This window comes from Pholis gunnellus, assembly GCF_910591455.1.
Source record: "Pholis gunnellus genome assembly, chromosome: 23".
Lineage (NCBI taxonomy): Eukaryota > Metazoa > Chordata > Actinopteri > Perciformes > Pholidae > Pholis > Pholis gunnellus.
Window position 1 is genome coordinate 2,275,505 of NC_136550.1, and position 15,872 is coordinate 2,291,376.

At 43.2% G+C, this 15,872-nt stretch overlaps 1 protein-coding gene across 2 annotated transcripts in view; it reads right to left on the bottom strand.

The window, feature by feature from the left end:
• The window catches only part of tnfsf10l (TNF superfamily member 10, like), a 46,253-nt gene that overhangs the window by 17,247 nt on the left and 13,134 nt on the right, over nt 1-15,872 (bottom strand). For both annotated transcript variants that reach the window (XM_079184793.1, XM_079184792.1), the window contains exon 2: nt 6,193-6,342. In XM_079184793.1, coding sequence (XP_079040919.1) covers nt 6,193-6,342 — 150 coding nt within the window. The remainder of the gene's footprint in view (nt 1-6,192; nt 6,343-15,872) is intronic.

A 15,872-nucleotide genomic window follows, 5' to 3' on the forward strand; every position in this document is an offset into this window, starting at 1 on the left:
TCCTCTTTTACTTCATCTGTCTTTATTAGTTTTCCTTCCATTCTTTTCTCTCCACCTCGTTCTCAACACTCATCTAGTCATCAATCAGTTTCTTTAAAAGAATGTTATCAGAGAAGCTGTTGATGGAAAAAGTTGAGGCGCTTCAAAACATTTTTTAGGAACCATCTATCAATCAATCTTTTGCCAAAGCCAGTTGGGAGAAGAGCGAAAACATCTCCGTTCTTTGTTCTTCTTTCAACGATATCTGACAAGCCATCCAAACCATTGTGGCTCAAAAATGAACGCATTATTTCGAGCTGCCGTGTGAGGAAGAAGAGCGTGCATTCAAACCGCTTCATTTAAGTTGATCGAACAAACCAAATCCAAGCTTCTGTTTTGGACTTGGGACTGTTTTGTGAGAGATTTCTTAAACTTATTACTGAGGTTTTATTGCATTTACGTGGGTACTATGGTAGATTCGCTTTTGCAGTAAGGGGCCGGGGTCTGCGCATCCTGCCAGCACCTGTTAGCTGCAGCAGCTGGGATTATTTAAGGAGACCAACAAGCTGCAGAAAGACGCCTCTGCAAGTGGCTTCGGTTAGACTCGACCCATGTTTGTCCTCAGGAATGTCACGTCTTTCATCCCGGTGACCCTCTACTCTACGTTCACGGGGGTTTTTCAAACAACGCTGATTGATGATCTTTTTAGAGAAACCATTGGTTACCTCTGTGACCCAAATGTAAGCTAATACATGGGAGGGGGGGGGGGGCTAGGAGATGGATAGCTTAGCCTCAGCTTAGGATAGAATCTTGGAGGATGATCTGGCTCTTTCCAACACCAAATGAGATAAAACATATTGCAGGTAGGTGGATCTTTTCCACCTTTTGGACAGAGCTTTTATGCAGCTAACTGGCTCCAACTTCACACTAAATGGACAGAATCAAGATGAACGTATTCCCCAAAACGTCAAACCTGTCAGGCCTGCTGCGTTTCTTAGCAGCGGGATCGTTCTCCCCTTTTGAGCGAGGTTTTGCTCCTACGGTGGTCAGATGCCAACCGAGGAGAGCGAGGAACCAGCCGAGGAATGCCAGTTAACGGCCAAGTCAAAAGCTTTTCCAGACAATGTGAGTTACAAGACTAATAAATCGTTAAGCAAAAACTCACTGTGAGAGGTAACACTATTGCACATACCGGCAGCCAGCTTATCAGTGGCCGGCTGCCACAGTTGCCGGCTTCAATAAAGACGTACGGTATGTCTGACTGGCCTCTTTTTTTTTTTTTTTTAAAGATCAAATTTGTAAATTTACGAGCATTTTAGGCTGTAAATGCTTTGTATGCTTCTGGGTAAGGTTTTAGTTTGAAAACGCATGTGTCTGATAAATGGACATAGAATGAAAAATGTTGGAAAGTTAGTATTTTACCTGAATAGTTCTTCAACCAAGTACTAAACACACGCAACAGAGGTAACCATCACACAAGGAACGCTAGCTCAGCTCACTTGATACCTCCAACCCCAAGAGCAAACCTCCTCAAAAGCAGTTATCTACTGTTCAATAATTTAAAAACACATTAAAGCATATGAACATGTGAAAACCATATGAACTCCATTGCCTTTGTAGACTCCTGATCCTTCTTTTGAAGAAGTTTACCAATGACCAAATTATAATTTACATGGTCTGTCCTGATCTGTCTCCAAGGCGTCAGCTGATGGGAATCCAGTTAATAAACAATACACAGTGTCCTTTGCCATAAATGTTGGTTCAACTAAGGCCCTGATTTTCGTAGGTTATGCGCAGTCAAACATGATAGAACTTGTGCAGTTTTAACCGTATCCATCTGTAGGAAATGTTAAACAAAAAGAAGATTGGTGTCACGGTTTAAAATCTGGATCTCCGGTACTGTCACTGAAGCATTTTCTAAGGAAAGTGCTTCCAGCTCCATCTCGCCACCATTTTCACTTTTTGACTCAACAATTCCATTTCTTCCTTTTTTTTCTGAATCCCCTGACGCAGGCTGATGAAGAAAACAATTCAGTGTTGTTGTGCAAAATGAGCGCGACCACAGCGTTGGACTGTGAGCCACCAAGACGCTCCGCTGGAGCCGACGGGTCCGTTGGAAAGATAGAATAAAAACAAAGCGCTGACATGGAAATGCATGGGATTAGCCTGATAATACCGGAATGTGTGAGTGTTTTGAGGGGGGAAACGTGTAATTGGACGTGAATTTGTTTGGATGATGTGTCACCAGCATTTACACAAACTAGACATTCCTGTTCCCGTCCACTGAGGAGCACAGGGCATACAGCAGCGCTCTCCGATTGTATCGTACAAGTAGAGCAGAAAGAGTTGAAGGACAAGAGAGGCTTTAACAAAGACACACGTGGTGGTTTGTGTGTATTTGTGTGTGTGTGTGTGTGTGGGGGGGGGTTGTAGGAAATGAGGGCGCTGAAGATTTACCGCTGTAAGCGTCCAGACATTCAGACTAAGCGGTAGAAGTCCTATTGGCTATGTCTGCAAGACGATGACTCTCCAACCACAGCTTCCTGGAGTTCTCGGTGCTTCCATGCTGATTCAACATATGCACGAAGAGGAATGCGTTTACTTACTGCAGCAGCCGATGGGTAATATTGTGATTGACCCACGTCTAGACCTTTTTTTTTAGTGATTTAATTCTTGTGTGTAAAAACACTTCTTTATGTGCAGTGAGGGATACAAACTCCCGTCTTGGTGGAAAGCAAATCGCTTGTCTGATCAGATCCCACTGGTCGATGCCAAGTAATACCAGGTGTTTGTAAACCTGAACAGATGGAGAGTTGCCCCGAGGCTCAAGTGTTTCAGCACAAAGACGTTACATTCGCACGTTTTCACCCCGCAACATGCACAATCGAGAGCAAACTGGTGGTTCGGTGTCTCGCTTAAGTAGAGCTTGACACACGCTTGAAGGCTGCGCAACCAGCTGAGCTACAGCTGCACCAAAACAGGTTTGTAGTTTTAAGGGGGCAGAGGAGGGAGAGACGAGTCATGAAAGCCATGTTTCCATTCAATTATGAAGCAAATTTGAAGCATAAGAAATATAAATTAGGCGTGTTTCGATCAACTGATTTGGAGCGAATAAACTCTGCTACAGCGTCGTGTTATCAGAAGTAGCCACTATAGGCCACGCATCGCTGTAATCCACCAATAAACAGTAAAAAAGAAGAGGATGCAAACTTCAAACAAAACAAGTCGGCTTGGCCAAACTAAAAACACTCTAAAAGGGTTAAAGAACAACAACTCCCAGACCGGACAATGCAGTGATAGAGACCTGTCAATCACTGTGTAGCCCCGCCCTAAAGCATCCCCTGCTTTATGGTCTGTTTGACTCTAAATGGACCATCATTTACTAAATGAACATCATGCTGTATTGAAGAAGACTTGAAACTAGAGATTGAGACCATAAACTCATGTTTACAATGTTTACTGAGGGAATAAATCAAGAGAGAAGTAGAGTCATTTTCTCATAGACTTCTATACAACCAGAGGAGTCGCCCCCTGGTGGACATTAGAGAGAATGCAGGTTTAAGACACTATCTACTTGGTTTCACTTTTCAGAACCAGAGGTTCCCGCCTGGTTTACAACATTGCAACAGTGTCTGTTGCAGACACACCCGGCGTAGATCTACGCCGAGTGACCTTTTCTAGTGTGAACTGTTTTTGAGGTCTGGCACAGGTTCATGAAGCAACAGTTTTAAATACAACGCTGGTAAAAACAAAACGGGTTCAACCCAAACACTTGGCCCCGCATACAACAGCTCAGCTGGAAGCGTGCATGCAAAACTCGGTGTGTGTGTGTGTGCCTAGAAATCACCCAAGGGCGAAAATAAACGTCTCAAGCACTGACTCATAAAACACACACGTTAGAGCACATAGATGTAAACATGTAGGAAAACAGGCTCCGGGATTTATTATTCTTTTTAGGCTGAGGTCACCAGTTCCCAGTTATTGATTGGTTTTGTGGTATACAGTTGACAGCCTGAAACAGAAAGTTGTGTTTATACTTGCACATACCGCTACCATCACCAACTACCTCTCCACAAACGTCAAGAGAATAACCCCAATGATGCTGACGGTTTGGTGTTTTAAGTCACGTTTACTAACCGACTGTTAACCGTCTGTAGCGGAGTCAATGAATCCTCCAACGGTTTGTATGATCGCTCACGAAAAGTTACTCAAACTGCGTTTTCCTACAAAAGTCTAGCAACACGTGTCAATGTTTGCTCGTTACATGCATCTAAACTTGGGTAGGTTTAGGAAACAAAACTGCTTAGTTGGGTTTAGGTCAAGATTGGAAAATACTTAGTTAGATTTAGGAAAAGATGGTGAAATACTTAGTTTAAGGTTTGAGTACCAAATCCACTTTGTCAGGTTTGGGATGTTTGGTCAACGGGTACAAACTGAGAAGAATGAGCCGTCTTACTCTCACATTTCTAATACTCTTCCTCTCAATCCAACTCCAACACACGCATACGTTGATGATTACTATACTCACTGTCCTAAATGTTTCACTTTTGTTTAAAGATGCACCTGCTACAAATAACACGACTGACCAGATGAAACGGGCCATAACGTCAGTATTGGACGAGTGAGAAACGTACTTTTATTGAATAAAACTGAATTATTATTATCAAAAGCAGAACATCTGCTGTTTTCTTAGGACTGTATCTTTTCTATCTCGGTTTGTGTGATTCAACACATGTGCCCCATTTATTTATATGATGAGTGTTACGCCCTCGCGGCTGAAGGTTCCTCCGTAACGATGACAAATACGCTCAATTAGTCCCACCCAGAGGTTCAGTTCTGCATCAGTCCACGCACATGTTTCTGAGCGAATCCTGCGCTCTGAAGCCAGCCTCCATCTGTTCTTCAACCCGGGGTCAGCAGAGTCGGCTACGCACACTTTCACTTCATATCCAAAATATATCATTTAGGAATTCCAAATTATAGTCTGGATTGTGTTAGTTAGCGCTGTCGAGATTCAAAGTAGATGTTTCAGAATGTAGGAGTGGTTTTAGTTTGGCAACAAAGCATTTAATTCACTTTCTTCCCTTCATGACATTTGTTTAGTTTCACCCTTATTATTTCTCATGATGTAGTTTACTATGGTTCTGATTGTTTGATGTCGTTCTATGGTTCTGATTGTTTGATGTAGTTCTATGGTTCTGATTGTTTGATGTAGTTCTATGGTTCTGATTGTTTGATGTAGTTCTATGGTTCTGATTGTTTGATGTAGTTCTATGGTTCTGATTGTTTGATGTAGTTCTATGGTTCTGGTTGTTTGATGTAGTTCTATGGTTCTGATTGTTTGATGTAGTTCTATGGTTCTGATTGTTTGATGTAGTTCTATGGTTCTGATTGTTTGATGTAGTTCTATGGTTCTGATTGTTTGATGTAGTTCTATGGTTCTGATTGTTTGATGTAGTTCTATGGTTCTGATTGTTTGATGTAGTTCTATGGTTCTGATTGTTTGATGTAGTTTACTATGGTTCTGATTGTTTGATGTAGTTCTATGGTTCTGATTGTTTGATGTAGTTCTATGGTTCTGATTGTTTGCTGTAGTTCTATGGTTCTGATTGTTTGATGTCGTTCTATGGTTCTGATTGTTTGATGTCGTTCTATGGTTCTGATTGTTTGATGTAGTTCTATGGTTCTGATTGTTTGCTGTAGTTCTATGGTTCTGATTGTTTGATGTAGTTCTATGGTTCTGGTTGTTTGATGTAGTTCTATGGTTCTGATTGTTTGATGTAGTTCTATGGTTCTGATTGTTTGATGTAGTTCTATGGTTCTGATTGTTTGATGTCGTTCTATGGTTCTGATTGTTTGATGTCGTTCTATGGTTCTGATTGTTTGATGTCGTTCTATGGTTCTGATTGTTTGATGTCGTTCTATGGTTCTGATTGTTTGATGTAGTTCTATGGTTCTGATTGTTTGATGTAGTTCTATGGTTCTGATTGTTTGTTGCTTTCCATTTGCAAAAACACCTCCGACAAAACCATCTTGCCGTCAGCTAGATTCATTTGATCTCGACTAAAAGGCAACACAAAAATAAGATGCATGGGATGCCTTATGACTCCTTCAGTGTTAAAGTCTTGGCGTCATGTTTATTTTAAAGGACCATATTGTTCTGTAAATCACATATTATGACTTTATTCTGAGTGTCGTTTTTTAGTCTCTTACCTTGGAGATGTACGCTTTGATGCCTTCGGCCAGTTTGATGCAGGGCTCTCCGAAGAGCTGGGCCAGCTGGTCGGGGATGTCCTGGTCCTTATCCAGAGCGTTCAGTAAACTCAGGCACTTCAGCTCCTCCGTCACTCCCTGGCTACGCACCTACAGAGCCAACACACACGGAAACAGAGATCGACAACGTTTTTACTGACTTGTAGCAAAAAAAAAGACCATATCTCTGCAAGACGTTCATCGTGTTTTTGGTTCAAAACATACTTTATATTCATTGTTTTAGACCACAGGGTCCAAAGACATTATAGTGACAGAAAATAATATTTACAGTGAGTCAAAAGTACTCTGTCTAACTTTTGTTATCAGGTTTGCATTAGTACGGTGGCTCTTAAGGACAATCGCGGCACAAAACATGAATTAAAGTAAAAAAAGTCAGTATATTTAGATGAGCAAATTGATTGCTGAATGGAGCACCTTGAGATAAGAAACCGTCCCGGTAATAACGCTCGACTGAGCACGAAACGTTAAAGGGACTAATATTAATATAAGTGTTGTTGATTTGGGTCTTTGATTGGTCTTAATTCATGCACGTCTCCAATACAATACGCTGTACCTTCAGTGTTGGAGCCTCTTAGATGAGATCCTCCCATGTTTTTCTCGTTTGCTTTCTTGCAGCTTGTTTTCGCGTACACGTTTTACTGTATTTCGGGGTTTTGTGTGCACATATCCTCCCACCAAAACATGCTTTTTCACTGCTGTTTGTAAGTGTGACTGAACTACGGGGGGGGAAACATTTGTCTTGTGGTGACTCGTAAAAAAAAGACAATGAAAGAGAGAGAACACACATGGTGGACAAAAATTGGGAGTGAAAGAAGCTGAGAGCAAATGTTTTGGCACTCGGGTCTGCTGGCTCAGGCAGCTTGTAACACAACTCCTTATGTAACGCTGAGGGCACGCTCAGCCTTACTGAGGTTCTCCTGGACGTACGCTGGCGTACTGCGTCCATATCGAGACACCTAATAAGTCCTTTCTTCCCCCTTTTTTTTGCTGCGTTTCCTGTTCGGCAGCGACCTCGACTAAGACTTCTTTGGGAACTGATATGCAGTACTCGGTACCCTTCAGGGAGGTTGTAAGCGTCACGGTCTGAAAGCCCTGCTAATGACTCTATAACAAGCACCGATGAGGAGGGAGAGATTAGAGCTGCAGTCCTTCACCCCTGTTATTTATTTTATATTAATTTCTTTCCGCTTGATTCCCCCGCTCCTTCACCCTTTTACTAATGAAACCCGCTGCTTTTGTCTGTTCTTTCTTCCCCTTCACTCCTCTCTTTGTCCTGGCGATCCTGTCCCATGTTCATGCGTGAGTGGATTTCCCTTTTTTCCAGTGAAGATAGCGGCGTCTGTGCTTGTGTGAAACGATCAAACCAAGCAAGAAAGGACAGGGCGCTTACGGGAAGAAAAAGAAAACGGTCTCAACTTGTTGCCCAGTCCTGAAAAGGGATGACTCATGTCTTTAATGGGTTCACGAGTCTTTGCGGGGACAAAACAAACCCACAATGAGTCTAATTGGATACACGGGTAATTGTTCCAGTCGGTGCACATTCCGGTTGCGAGTTTCTATCCAGGTTGAGGTCAACTTTGTCAAATAATGTCGCGTATGCCAAGCGTGTGAAGCTGAGAGGGAACTTTTTACTTGCTCCAAAAACTGTAGAACTAATGTAGCGTGTCGGTAAAGAACTCTTATTTTTATCGAATTATATCATGAGAGACAAAACGGTCTGAAGTTTTAGATTTATTTCTTCCTGTTGGCAGAGAGATGTCTGCACCTGGGACCGTAAATTTAATTTGGGCAAACATTACAAATCTAAAGCGTTTTGAGTGTGACTGGAACGATCTTCTCTATTTCAGCTCCATTTTGAAGCTTTTAAACGAAATTATACGATTCTTACTGAACATCAGCTCATAAAGATTGGCAGTAAAAGTTTATTCCACACTATGATGGTTTAACTCTTTAATTAATGTGCGGTTCACACGCTTTCCGACCCGTGGCGGCGGTGAGTCGATCTCCATAGACCTACATGTTAAAATGGCCAACTTTTAAGGCAGAAATAAACATGTTTACAGCCTCACACGGGTCGTCTCGGCTCCACCGACGATCCACCTCTTGGCCCATTTTTACAGTTAGAATTTCCAATCACCTATAGGGGCGACATCATCGAGACCACGTCTATATTTTATACAGTCTGTGGTCCGCACCGCATCCAAACTCAATGCGAGCCAGGCCGCCCTGGCATGTGGTCTGGCTGGATCCCAAACGAGAGCAAGATCCAATCTCGGAGCGGACGGACTCGACAGACAAAAAGTTGCATTGAAAAGACAAGTGTAACTAACTTAAAGTCACCAGGACTCACACATCCAGAAAGCAACAGTAATAGGTCATCTGCATACAATCGGGATGCTTCCCAACCAAAACTGCTGACGGCGGCGTCTGGGCAGAGGCAGTTCGTCTGTTGTGAGGCCGCTTGTGATGACAGCTTCCACTGGCAGAGGTGTTGGGGAGGTTTCGCACATGAATGAGTGGATACTGAGCCCGTTCAATCAGCAACAAATGGAGCGAAAGTAGGCCTTCGTTTCTACCCCGGCGCCTCTGCCAAAACACACTCCCTGCTTTGGTTGTTCTGGTTGAAGGATTGATTGTTATTGAGGAGTGTCTTTTGTACGTGAGAATAAAAGCTTAGACTTCATAGGGGAATGCGTGTGTGCATGTGTGTCCATTAGGTTTCGACAGGGCTGGTAGGGAGTGTCTCGTCCATGTTAGTGAGGAGATAAAACCCCGTACACACCGCTGCACTCGGCTAGAAAACAAGATTAGGAGACAACTTTCTGCTCCATTAGTACATGAAGACGAGGCCAGAGGCTAAACCGAGCTATGCAGAGAAGCATCATCACTTTGATACTCTTTCTTCTTTTCTCAGGGTTTTAAGCTGCACAAAGAAAACTTCTCCCGAAGTAAAGTTTGTGAGCGATCTTTTCATTTCTGAAAGTTTGAAAGTTTAAATGACACGCAAATGAGACACATGCATCATTTCTAGATCTGCAACAGTAAATTCATCGTTGTCAATTAGTCGGCAACTCCTTTGATAATCGATAAATCGGTTTGACTATTTTATTTGACTATTTAGATGACCACTTCATGAAAAGTCAGAGAATCACCAAAGGTATTGAAACTCATCTTGAAGGGGTTTTCTGAATGTTGCTACTAAATTTAAATGGCAATCCCTCCAATAATTGGAGGGTAATAGCGACATTCCGCTCAAAGTCACATGTATTAACTCACCAGATGAAAAGGGGATGAATTACCGAAGTCATTGGGATTCATCCTCGGGGCGTCGCGGACATATGTCGCAAATTTGTTGCCGTTCATCCAATAACTGCTCGGATATTTCAGTCTAGATCAAAGTGGTGGACCGACCCAACCCATTCATCCCGAGAGCCACGCGGCCTGTTTCAGTTTATCACTGAACATATTCCCGTGAGAGTCGGGGCTTAAAGACGCATGTTTTATATCAAACTGCGTTAGTTTAGCGTCTCTCGGTTGTTTCTGCACACCCCAACCGTCTGGTGTCTGGCCATAAGTGGAAGTCAGCACCACCGCGGAGCCGACCTGGTTCGTGTACAGTACAGTTAGCCTCGTCACTAGACTAGTGGTGTGACGGATTCTAGCCGCCGATCCCTGATAATGTCACACTGAGAACAACAAATCAGTTTGAATTGACAGGAGGAACGTTAGCAGCACAACATAACTAGATATTAGAGATGGATTATGACCCGTTTAGCATCATAACGCCAGCTCTAAGTAGCTTATAATGTATCATAAAACTACAGACATATTTTTTTCATCAATTAAAATACAATCCTTTATTTCCTAATCATTTGAATGTTGTGTTCTAATGCAACAACATATAGATGAGTGTGACAAAGTAAAAGGTCAACATTGAGACTTTTTGATGGTTTCCTGACTTCAGAGCGGTGGAAATGATTTTTGGCTGAAAAAACGAAAGTTAGCAATCTTGTAGATCAGCTGCTATAACAAAACAAAACAACAACGATCTTTATCTGCCAATATGGATCATCAATGATCGGCAATTAGTATCGGCGGTAAAAAAGCGTGATCAGGGGATCTCTAAAAGTCACATTTGCTCCCTTTTTTCTTTTGTGCCGATCCGATCTGTTGCATCCCGACACTATCGCGTTATGTTAATACGTCGTAACGATATCCAATTCTCCTTTTAAGGCCAAAGAACTGACGTTTGCATGATGATAATATCAGTTATTTCCTTCTACGCATTGTGTTTTTGGTTAAGTAGAACTGTTGGAAAGCTGAGAGGAAACTCTGGGAGACTGAGTAGGCCAGAAGAGACACGCAGGCCTCCAGAGAATGACTCTTCATCATTACCAAGCCCCGGGAGCATGCAACTGGAACGGCTCCACACGGTCCGAAGAAGACCCTCCCCTCCTCTCCTGAGAGCTCCTTTTCGACGGAAAATTGCAAAACTGTCCCCCGGTTATCTATCGTTTCAGGAACAAGTTACACCCCGATGATTCAACGACCCACAATGAGCTGACAGCAGGTATTGATTTGCTGACCGGCTGTTAGAATTGTAAAACCATAACGTCTTCTTTCCGACAAAGAGTTGATGAATATCTTTTTGTTCCCAAACGAAGGTCTTCAGAGGAAACGTGATCGTATAGGAGCCCATAATCTGCTTTGCAGTTGTTTTTCTTTTGAAATAAAATACTTCCTCGTCCACCGAGCGCCGTATCTTAGCGGCGTGTTGACACCGATGACTTGAGCAATAAGTCCGCTGCGGGCGAACACATGCTAAAAACATCCAGCAACACGACGAGCTCTGACGTAACTCTCTGTTTGGTTGTTAATCTTTGTTGAGTGCCTGTGTCTGATTTTGGCTCAGATGTCAGGAAAAGAAAGAGGAGTGTGTCTGTAAATTCCTAAACATATCTGGTTTACTCTCAGGTGGTTTAACGTCGGACGCTATAAGGCGGCCATGTTGGTGGTCTTTGAGGTGAAACAGCTTAATGTACGTCGATAGTGGTCTACATCCGGCCTCGTACCTAAACAACTAAACTAATGGGTTGCACAGAAATACTGCAGCACACCAAAGTGTGGGTATTAATACATTCTACTGACTCCTCATCTCTGACAAATTATTTTTTTGCACACATGTGGGAGCGGTCCATGCTCCTCTTAGGCGGAGGACCTGGTCTCTCACTGCTGTCCATACTGAACTGGAGGGTCCGGGGCTGACGGAGCTCCTGTGATCCCGATGCCAGCTCTCTCAGGAAGCAGTGAACAATGCTCCACTGTTCCCTCCCATGTGTGAGTGTATGCGAGTGTGTGCACATATGTATTATGTGTGTGTGTGTGTGTGGCCTGCCCCTCAGTGTGTATGTGCAGTAGAGTGTGTGTTTGTCTGGCCCCTCGCTGGACACCCAACCCTGAAAAGAATATCTCAGAGGGCTACTTGGAAACCCGGCTGCAATTTTGTGTGCGCTGGTCTGGGAGTTCCTTGGCAGTCCAGAACTCTCATTTGAAGGGATTAGGAAGAAGAGAAGTTGGCCACGTAACTCAACAGGCGAGAGGTTTTGAAGAGTGTGTGTGTGTGTGTGTGTGTGTGTGTTGGGGGATGAACAGCGAACACTGAGGGAAAGAGAAGGAGAGAGTTGGCTGTATTTCAGTACTTTCTCTGCTTTTGTGATGAAACAGACAAGACAAGAGAGTGTTTTTTGGGGGGGGGGGAATAACAGACCTCGCTAGCAGTGACACTGCACATAAATCTCTTTACCCAAACACAGAGGCAGGGGGATACACAAAGTGCAGTGGAACCAGCTTCATCATGTTGAGTTACACCCTGCTGAGTAATTCAGCCTTCAGAGTCCGGAGGAGGAGAGCAGCACACTAATAGAAGGCAACGGGAAAAGACTTGACTTTGACCATGTTTCACTGTGGGAAAGAAAAACGTATTTACTCACAATTTTGAATTCTGAACTTAATAAATGTCTGTTAATGTCTGCGCTCTCCAAAGCACCTTGTAGTGGTAGCAGCCCAGGCACCAGGAGAGAGAAAAATGTTGACAACATTGTTACGTTGTTACGTCAGGTTGTTACGTTGTTGCGTCAGGTTGTTACGTTGTTACGTCAGGTTGTTACGTTGTTACGTCAGGTTGTTACGTTGTTGCGTCAGGTTGTTACGTTGTTGCGTCAGGTTGTTACGTTGTTGCGTCAGGTTGTTACGTTGTTACGTCAGGTTGTTACGTTGTTGCGTCAGGATGTTGCGTTGTTGCGTCAGGTTGTTACGTTGTTGCGTCAGGTTGTTACGTTGTTGCGTCAGGTTGTTACGTTGTTGCGTCAGGTTGTTACGTTGTTGCGTCAGGATGTTACATCAGGTTGTTATAACGCAAAACAAAATCTTTTTTCTAACCTTAACCAACAACTTTTGTTGCCTAAACCTAACGAAAATATATGTAACGTTAATCACATGGTAACGTTCTATATGAATCGTCAACATTCTGTGCGTACAGCTCTTACAGTGCGGTTTGTTAATCGTTACATAAAAACTATTTTCTCAATGAGATGTTTCAAAACAACCTCCCGACAAAAAGCGCAGAAATGCCAAAATTAAAACGAAAAGCTTTATTGTGAAAATCTGTGCATTCTCTGTATGAACACTACCAAACTCCTCTGATTTAGTAACGCTTCAAATGTTTCTGGTGTTGTGCTCATCAACAAGTGTTTTACCTTTTTGGGGAAACAATGAATCATTCAGAGTTTTGATCTTCCATAGCTGGCCAGCAACATGAACACGATCGAGAGAAAAGTGTCGACTCACAGAAACAACATCTCTTGAATTGGTATGTTTCATCGCTCACTAACGCTCAGTAATCAGTAGCCATGAACACGATGCAAGAATGACTGAATGCAGTGAAGTTAAACAACAATTCACTTATTATTTATACTAGTTATACCTCCACAAAAAACGTCAGTGAAAGCTCTGACGTCATAAACACCCGTACAGTTAATTTAATTTGAATTGTAATCTTCTGAAGTGGTGATTTATAAGTTTGGCTGTTAGTGAGACCGTGTTGGCTGTTCGTCTGCACTGCGAGTCATTTACAATCCGACTCTCTTTTGTGAAAACTGCACCAAAGCGCTCGTTAAAAACGGCTGACTGTTGACGTCTTTCTTTTCTTTTTTCTGTATACTTGCATGAACATACGAGCTTCTGGTAATGGTGTGCACTGTGTGTGCAAGAGTGCGAGACCTTATTAAGTTGTTTTATGTGACAAACGCATGTGTGTGCTGTGCGTGCGTGTGTTTATACGAATGAGTTGTTCCGGCGTTTGTGTGTCTTCGTCCCTTCGGGGCGTCGGTGTCTGTGGCGTCCGGCTCGGTGCCAACGTAGATTTACTTGTTAAAGCTGCTCTGCTCTGCTTTTAACGACCAACAGCTTTCTCAGCGGTCCGTCACGTTAAGGAGCGATCAGGACCGGAGGTTTTTTTGATTGCCAACCACTCACAAAGGTATTTACTGGGTACAAAATAAAACAAAGGCCATTTTGATGAACCAACCAGAGCCCAGCACACATACAAACAGCTTTCAGGGGAGTTAGTTAGCCAAAGGAGTAATCATTAGAAGATTAGGGATCAGAAACCACATGCGTCCTGGCCCGACCTCACATGCCTTCATCAGTTTGCCTCAAGGAAGCACATTACAGACAAAGACAAGAGACATTATCCAAAAAAAGAAGAAAAGTGCACCTAATGACAGCCAACGCTTCGGGTTTACGTCTCAATCCGCCTCACTATTGATTGCTTGTGACAGGACTGCAGGTCTGGTGTGTAAATAATTGTTACTGTGAATAAACAGGCTTTGGAAATTGATCCTCAAATCGCCGTTCATCGTGAAATACGAGGACGTCCGGAGCCTCAAGGTGATCAAAAAAAACCAACTAATCCTCAACTCCCCCCCCCCCCCCCTCTTCTCAATGGCTCGCTTGTCTTTCCTTGAAACACCAGTCATCTGGGAATGCGTGTTTGGTCTGCAGGTGCCTTAACATGCAGAGATGAGTCGGCTTTGTCAAGGTCAAGACGACGCTTTCACAAAAACACATTCTACTCGTGAGTCGAAGAGAAAGCGAAACAGTTAAAACAACAAGCTCGTGATTCATGCGTGATTCATAGATGACGTTTAGAGGCGTCGTTCCAAAATGAGAGGATAATTAAGATATCGTGTTCGCCAATAGATTTCAATGTGTTGATGTCAATGTGTTTCCTCACGATATCCTCACTCAAAAATCCCGTCTTTGAACCTCGCTTTCTGCCCTTTTTGGACATTAAAGGGGACGGACGGTGCGTCCGTACGTCTCTCTGCAGTTAAGCGCTCAGCGTTTTATCGCTGCACGTGTAAGCAGCGGTCGCAGCTGTAGCCGGAGGTAAAGCCCCCGTTGGGCGAGTTGTTTTAACTTGTTGGTTGTGGGAAAGATAAAGAATAGATCCACTCAGGAACTGATTTGTATCACAAAATCAAAACAAAGACTACATGCATGTTGAAAGAGCCTAACACAAATCTGATCAGCCCACAAATAAAACAGCTGTAGGGGAAAACTGAAGCAGGACCACGAACAAGATCACATGATCTGGCATCTTAAGTCTTCAAAGTTTTCTTTTGGAGCACTTTATAGTTGGCGGAGGCAGTTTATTTTTATATTATTTTTCATATTGACACGCGTTTATTGTCAGACTCTCCTTCTACCTCTTTTCTGTGGTTGCTTTGCAGTGTAGATAAGCTGGAATAGCGACTTTTCTTGCAGGATACTCCGTCGTTGAATCTGGCTTTCACCACCTGAGGAGAGGTGCATTTGTAGAACAGCCAATCAGAGAACACCCTCTCTCTGAAATGACCTGCAATTGGCCGAAGTCTCCCAACCACACCCTAGATTTTCCGACGCTTAAAATACGGAGCCAAAAGGAGACGCAGAAGTCTGTTTTTTGTTTTTTTCTTACACCGCTTAAATCACAATAAACTGAAGGGTTATTATAGAATTTTTTCCCAGTGACTCCAACGATACACCGCCTTCCTCCAGCTTTACATCACCGCAAACAAACCGCGACTGTGTACACATTAGAAAGTATTTGGTAATGAGCTGCAGGTAGTGATTGTTCTACATACTTCTAAAAAAGACATGCAAACATATGGCCCGCACATGCTTTCACCCAACCCATGATGAAATCAGTCTAAAAGATACGTCTGCTCCTGCTTAAGAGGCATTAATGGAATTACTTGCAGGCAGTTTCCCTCTCTTTGCGTCCTGCTCGATGTGTTTGTTTGTGCGCGTGTGTTAAAACAATTTCGCTTTCCATTGTGGGGAGGAATGCTGCAAGTGATCCGACGGGATTTTTATATGTTTGTTTTTACCTGCGAAGCTTCACCGCAAATCTGTGCACGCTACGTGTTTGTGTTTGCATGCTTGCGTGTTTGCGTCAATGCAAATGATTGCAGGAGCCGGCGTTAATGATCCCACAGCAGCAGGGCAGCGGCGTACCACTCCCAGCCCTCGCGTGTGGAACCATGACCTCTCTTTGTCAGTTTTTGCTGTTTTGGATT